The sequence below is a fragment of the Merops nubicus genome, unplaced genomic scaffold (genome assembly GCF_000691845.1).
Source record: "Merops nubicus isolate BGI_N331 unplaced genomic scaffold, ASM69184v1 scaffold25007, whole genome shotgun sequence".
Taxonomy (NCBI): Eukaryota; Metazoa; Chordata; class Aves; order Coraciiformes; family Meropidae; genus Merops; species Merops nubicus.
This window is the reverse complement of record NW_008621409.1, coordinates 5974-13268: the sequence shown is the minus strand read 5'-3', so window position 1 is coordinate 13268 and position 7295 is coordinate 5974. Positions and strand designations below refer to the sequence as shown.

Below are 7295 nucleotides of genomic sequence, written 5' to 3'. Positions count from 1 at the left end.
CACATAAGGTTAGCTGTGACTCTGGGTTTTCCTGTGAGAGGTGTGAAAAGCCCTGTAGGTCTGTGGAGAATGCTGTTTGCAGCATCAGGCATCGTTCCCACCCACCCCAGCTCATTCAAAACACTGTCCAAAAGCCTGTAACAAAATATCTTGCCAATAAAAGTATTTTTGAAAACCTGTATTAAAAAAGAAATCGCTAGATATAGCAAAACTCTATCAAAAAGTGACTGTGCCAATTTCCCCTGTACACAAATAGTAGTTTTTATAAAATAATAATCATATTACATTAGAAATTCAGTATGTAACATATTGCATCTGAGACACTCGCTGCAGCAGAAGCCCTGTACACAGCACTCGGGCCATTATGAGGCAGACCAGCAGCTCCCCTTTACTTCTGCTGTCTCTACAGCAGCCACCAAGAATTTGGCCATTAAAGTGTTAGGATCTAGCAAGTAGAAAGCTGGGAGATGGCAAACCAAGTGTTTGCAAATCAGCACCATTTCTCCTCAAGGAGGAGAAAAAATACATCAGAGGAACCTCTTGATTTTAAAGATATTGCATATTACATGTTGCTGGTGTCAGTGAGACAGTTTTGACTGTTTGTGTCAGTTTTCATTTGCTGAGTAGCAGTAACATGTGCCAGAGGTACCTTCAGCATCTTTCAGTGATTTCTGGTCTAATAAGAACCTAGAACTAAGCTACAGGAGCAAATAAAACCACACCATTACTTGGTTCATGAAGAAAAAACCACTGTAGACACTGATAGACACAGGGTTGTCAGCCTGCTGTCTGGAAATAATTAACATTGATTGTTCCCCGATTCAATTTGCAGCAATCTGCAAGGGGTCCCACAGAGGAGCAATTGCTCTCTTGTCCCCTCCTTTTCCAGGCCCGGGTTCAGAGCCCCCGCAGCCTTCACACTCAGCTACGCAGGACGGGAGCTGAATCCCCAGGGAGCAAAGGTACTGCCGTGTGTGAAACCCACTCTGTACTTTGGTGGCTTAATCTTCCCAAATAACTCAGCAAGAACTTAGTAACTCTCTGCATAACCTTGGAGAAGACTAGGAGTGGGCTTTGCATTTGAGGATGCACAGACAGGTGATTTGGTTCCCTAAGAAAGCAGCAGTAACCTACCCAGGCAGCACAGGGATCTTTTTGTTAGGGAGGATTTTTGTTTGCTTTCTTTAACAGAGAGCTGGCAACTGCCAGAGCCCCTCCCTGTACGAAGCGCACAAAGTTGTCTCCAGCTAGAGGTCCTAGAGCATAAAGCCCTTTCTCCTGAGTGCATTCATAGGTGAACGGGTCAACATCTATGGGATTTCTCTTTGGATTGACTGGTTGATCACTCTCCATTGCCAAGTCAATGCCATTATTTGGCAGAAATGAGAGGTTGGGGTTTGAGCCAGTTAGAACAAGAGCCATAGAAACTTTATAAACTTTCTGGCAGCCATTCTTGTCTTGAAATATACACTTCTTGTCCTTGCCGAAGGAAAGCACGTGATGTTCAGGAAGGCTAACGTAGCACTCGTAGGGCCCAGCACAAGCAGCTGTCTGTTCTTTCATCATCTGATGGACTTTGTGGTATTCAGGGTACATCATTTTGGGGAGCTGGTTAAAAATGAGACCTGGATCACTGACTCGTCTCCGAAAAACGTGGATTACCGGAATATTGCAATGGTGAGCAAAGAGAATCGCATCAGCAGCTGTCAGACCAGCACCTACAATCAAGACTGGATCTGACATGATGCCAATGCTGTTGTTCTTCACTGCTTCTTCCAGGGCAGACAGTTGGTGGTGGACATAGGAAAGGTTCTCTCCCTTGACTCCAAGCCAGGTAGGACTATCATATGTTCCTGTAGCTAAGACCACATTCTCTGCATAGATGGAGAAAGGCTCTTTATCACCTTTCACACTTTTGAAAAATCCATCCACCTGAAAGATCTCTGTACTCTTCTCACAGAAGTTCCAAAGAGAGTCACTACTCTCCTGCAGATCTTCCTGTGCATAGTTGGAGATACTTTCTGCACTCACTTTCCTCACAGAGGTCACCACAGTACCACATCTGAAATTCTTCTGCAGTCCTTTCTTCATCACATAGTGTTGGTAATATTGAGCAATGTCATGTGCTGTGGCTCTATTGTTTCTGAGGCCTCTGTAATATAGTACAAACAAAGGTCAGGCAGCAGTTAAGTAAGAGACTGGAATTTCTCCCCTCTTCCACTGAATGTATCCTAGGGCCATCTATCCTGGCACTACCAGAGAAGACTTATCTAGTTTCCCTGACTTCAGCAAAGTTATTTGTGGTATATAGAGTTAATGCTCAGAGTCCACAAACTTAGACAGAGGCAGCTTGTTGTAGCATGAATCCCATCCCTAAGAACATGGTTGTTCATTTATGCCTTCCCTTCACATCTTGCTTCCACTCCATTTTTAACTCCTGTACTTCTTAAGATTAATTGTTACACATCTCAAGAGCAGAAGCACCTCAGACTGCATATTATCTGAGCTGATTATACTTGGCATTAAGCACAGCAGCAGTAGACACAGAAGTCAGACGAACTTGTCTTTTCCAAGCTGCATTCATAACTCATGGTCACTGTGATCCACCTCCCCAGAGCGTATTGAGAGGGATGCATTCCAAGCAGCACTGCAACTTCATCTGAATCACTGAATGAAGAGTGGACTGTTACTGTGGGGTGAAAGGGTGTCCTGCAGTCCTCTCTCTCACTAGAATAATCCATTATAGATGAGTAGCTACATCAAGAAACCCACTCCACACCAGGTTCCTAAATCACCTCTGGTCGTTTGCAAATAATCAGACCATAGATCTCACCTTCTCTTTTGCTTTAGCCAGTCTTTGAATGGGAGATCTGGGAGTCCCATCCATTCCCCTCTGCTCAGGGTAACCATTGAGCCCTCAATAGACTGGAAGAAGAAACACAGTAAAATGACTTTCAGTTATTTAAAGCAAAAAGTGAAATGCAGTTTTGTCATGTTGCAATATGGCACAGATCATGAAATCAGTGATTTCCTCTGATCTGCTCTTATGGATAAAAACATCCATGTTCTCCAAAAAGACTGAAAATATAAATGCCTCTCTTGCTCTTTTTCCTTTTAAACCTTCACTTGTCTGTATATATAAAATCAGATGTGGCTGACTGGCATGTTAGAGGAGCTTTTGCCTCTTCAGTCACACATTTGGCTATCTTACAACATGCAGACCTAAGCAGTGAGGTTTCCATTCACATACATGCCAGGCACCTCCAGGAGCATTTCTGCCAAGGACCAGATGGGGGATGGCTCTGTCGGTCTCATGCCACCAAGTGAGGACAGATTCTGCTGTTCCACCAAAGTCTGTGTCTGGACGCTGAAGAGTATCAAACAGAAGAGCCACAGGACTGTGGGATCGTCCCTCCAAGCCTTCAGATAAATACTCCAAATCCTGCAGAGAGACATCAGGTGTTCAAAATGTGTGTCCTGCCAGGCAGCAGACTGCTTCTTCTCCAGTATTCCAAATTAGTGGTTCTGGTGTTCTGTGAAGCTCATTTACTGCCACACAGACAGTTATTGCCCAAGGACTACCTCAAGGATCTCAGCTGCAATGCTGGCCTTCCACACAAGGCAGATGTGGACAACTAAAGGTACTTTGCCTAAGGCTCATTCAGTATACTTTGAAAATTCAAATGAGGTTATCACTTATAACATACACCTAGGTTGCTTTACTGTGATGTTATACCATTTCTTTTTACACAAACCTGGTCCAAAATGGAGACATCTGGTGCCTCTTCCAGTTTCCTCTGAAGAATGGGATGAGGATGAAGAGAATCTCTTTTGAAGTAAGGGATGTGGCCTGACAGCAAGTATGAGAGACAGATTCCTGAAGGTCCATTCCCTAAAATGACACAATGGAGAAGAAATTATACTCCTGCAGATAAAGCAGCTATTTGAGGAGCATTTCTAATACCCAGACCAATTCAAAGGGTGTAACACTGCTGTGGATACAGGGGGCTTTCTATTGCAGGTTGACCACTGACTTATTAGAGTTGGGGAAGTAATTTTAACGTCATGTGTCCCCCTCTCCAACTCAGTTGCATCTATTTGCATTGAAAGGTCTTCAGAACTTGCTGACAAGACACTGGGTCAAATAAGCCAGAGGTTAACCTCAAGTGAAGCTCAAAGCCTCTAGCATGCTGATGAATTGAGGTGTTGCTCATTAACTTCTTGAAAGATTTAGAAATTGGTCACATACTGACCAGAGGCCTCAGCTCTCCTGGATGTACATTTCACAGCAGCGCAGAGTAGTTCATTGTGCTCAGGAGGCACAGTGTGGAAGTGAAAGGGAACCAGCCCTACCATGGTACTGCAGGCAGTGTGTTAAATAAAAAAGTCTCTCTGCCATGCCAAGACAACCCTCCAGAATGCAGCACTTGGAACAGATTGCTGCATGACCGAATTCCCTCTGCTTATCACCCAACAGCCAGCACAAAAACTTGATAAACATGACTCCAAAGCCCAGTGAGAATAGCCCGTGGAAAGTTTTCACATGGCTGTTTTCCAGCATGTTTAATATTTTACAGTGTCTGCATAAGTAGGTGTCAGCCTCCGTGGCTGCTCAGGCTTTGCTGCTTGCTAGCCTATGACTAACCAGCACTACCTCACGCAGGGATGGAGGGGAGGAGAGCTGAGGTGACACAGTGCCTGGGCTGCATGCGTGAGCGACTGGAGCAAAGGCTGTTTCTCAGGGATCTGAGACAGAGGGAGGCTCGGGCTGCAGAGCTAGTGCTGAGCTGAGCCATGTGAAGAGCAGGACAGGCTACAGCTGGGGCCCAAGTCTCCTGGGCTGAGCAAGGACCAGCAGCTGCAGGTCAGCATTTGGAATATTCCATTGCAGAGAAGTTATCCAAAACCAACATCAGCAGAAACTAAAAGCAAACTAAAATGCATCTAGAGTAAAATATAACACTTTTCAGGTTACTTCTTTGCTTGAGAAGTACAAAGGTTCTTAAGCCAATCACATGAGTGCACAATACTCAGCAACAGACACAGGGATTTACTCTGAACCACATCTAAGCTTGATATGGATGGTCACAAGCACAGCTGCCTCTGGGGCTCAAACTGTTCTAGAAAGCAACTGCTTTCATGAGGCTGCCAGCAGAGCGGAGGGAGCCTGCAGCATTCCTGGAGCAGGGCCTGAGGAAGTAGCTGGAACCTGCGTGCAAGGTCCAGCTGCAGTGACACAGCTGAGCTGCTTCAGTCCAAGAGCCTCCTCAGAGTGCACATCTTCACACTGGTGCTTCTGAGGCTTGAGTAATACCTCCACCCTGGAGCTCTGTGTAGGTGTACTGGGGATGTACCAAAATATCCTCCCTCCCACCTAAAGACTTGAACAACTGGGCAGTACGAAGTCACTGGCTGATTAGAACCTGCTAGCAGTGGTGTCCTTGTCAAACTCACTGTTAGCAAAGATTAAGTATGATTTCTGTGGTGCACTAACTTTGGACTAGCTCCCTTGGGTGCTGTAAATCAGATGACAGATAAGGAAGGAACCCAGCTCTACAAAGCATTTAAACACATGCTCAGATGAACAGAGTCCAACACCTGCACTCGAGCATGGCTCACGATTCATCACAGAGAGGAGAGCACTGACATAACTACTCGGGTTTGCTCCAACAATCACCTCACATTACAAAGCTCCCCTCTTGCAAAGGAGACAGGCAGTTAATACAATCTGTTTTCTAAACTGGTAGAAATCCCACAGCTTTTTACCATTCTATTAAATCTGTACAACATCAGTGCAGCTGGCTTGCATTTTTAAAAGAAAATTGAAAAATTTCAAGAAATTTTGACAGCATCTGGAGCATTTTCTAAAGATGCACTATGGGGGAAAAAAAGATCACATAAGCCCGCCTCCCATTCAAACACTACAGTGAATCACTTCACAGAAAGCCTATTAACTATCTGTATGGAAAAGTTTTCTAACCCTTCTAAATACCCAACAGAGAAAAAGCCAGACACAGCTGAACTGATGCCCAAAAGGTTACTGATATTACTATTAAGAAGAGGTATGTCATTTAGGTTGTCAAATACCTCGTACCCTACTTCTCACAACTCCTAGTGGTCTTTCTCCTGGTATTATAGCAAGTTTGGTGGCTGGGGAAAGAATGCAGAAACAGTGGTTGGACATTGCTGGTTTCAGTAAGGACACATGGAACAAAAGTTGGAGACAGCAAGTCCAAAGCAACAACAGCACTAGAGAACAGGTGAATGCTGGAAGGAGAGAGCTTACCTATGATCACAACAGGCAGTGGCTTGAACCCACTCTTACTCTGGTGCCGGGTCAGTAATGCATACATCTTCCCGTCTGGAAGCATTTGGGTTTTGGGGTCTACCTGCTAAAACAAATAAGTTTTGAATTATTTGGTTTTTGACAAAACCCAGCAAATGGCTTTCTACAGCCCACAAACCCAGGTGGATCTGGAGTATTATTCTTGCATCACAGACATTACCCTTCCATGCTCAGGGCAGGGCCTACTTATCTTTTCCTCTTCCTGCCCCTAAAGCCAAAGGATGATTTCCCTCATTATACACCACAAAAAAAAAAAAAAAAAAAAAAGGTAGTCAACCCTTATCTTTCTTTTCCACATATGAATTCCAGTCCCTCCAGAAGAGCTGGCAAATTCAGTAACACACTGACTGCAGTAACTGAAGCATTTCAGCTTGCTAATGAAAACTTCACTTCTGCCCGTAGTGCATAGAAAATTGTCATAATTATCACAAACACTTTATACTTTGAAGCAATTTGTGCATTCACTGATAAGTAGAGCAAGCCTCACTCCAGACTTCTGCCCAAAGCTGGAAACCTCCTGGCTGCATTTTAAAAACACATACCACTCCATCACTACCAGCTTTTTTTGAGAAGTGCTAGTTTAGTACCTGAACCTTCTTTCTTAATTTTCCAGAAAATAGAATTTTAGGTCTGAACAAGTAAACGACAAGTTTTTAAACAAATTATACATTACAATTATCTTAGACTACAGCATCATTAGAGCAGAATCTACAAAACTAATCTAAGCAGATACTCAATGAACAGCGAAGTTTTTTGCCCTCCACTGCAGGAATCCTACCATGTCAAATAGTGACTTCTTTAGTTTTCCAGGGAGTTCAACTATACTGTGACTAATCTAGGGAAGTTATTTTTACCACAGTAAACATGAGATTTTTGAAATTCAGCATAAGTCTTGAAGTTATTCTACAGTGAATACAGTCTTTTACAAAGACCTTATTCTCACTTTGGA

General features: G+C 43.8%; 1 protein-coding gene across 1 annotated transcript; it reads right to left on the bottom strand.

Annotated features, from left to right (window-relative positions):
- Positions 1-1016: 1016 nt before the first annotated feature.
- OSGIN1 (oxidative stress induced growth inhibitor 1) lies at positions 1017-6371 on the bottom strand. Its single transcript, XM_008944486.1, has 5 exons — positions 6287-6371; positions 3756-3892; positions 3251-3442; positions 2834-2925; positions 1017-2152 (listed from the first exon to the last, which is right to left on the bottom strand). Exons 1-5 carry the CDS (start codon positions 6369-6371, stop codon positions 1159-1161), a joined length of 1500 nt encoding a protein of 499 aa, XP_008942734.1. The 3' UTR covers positions 1017-1158.
- Between the last annotated feature and the right edge of the window lie 924 nt (positions 6372-7295).

Coding starts and splice junctions, on each gene's coding strand:
- OSGIN1 (XM_008944486.1), bottom strand. CDS start 6,371: ATGCTTCCAGACGGGAAGATGTATGCATTACTGACCCGGCACCAGAGT. Junction 2,926..3,250: donor CTCCTGGAGGTGCCTGGCAT/GTATGTGAATGG, acceptor TTCTTCTTCCAG/TCTATTGAGGGCTCAATGGT. Junction 2,153..2,833: donor TGGCTAAAGCAAAAGAGAAG/GTGAGATCTATG, acceptor ACTATATTACAG/AGGCCTCAGAAACAATAGAG.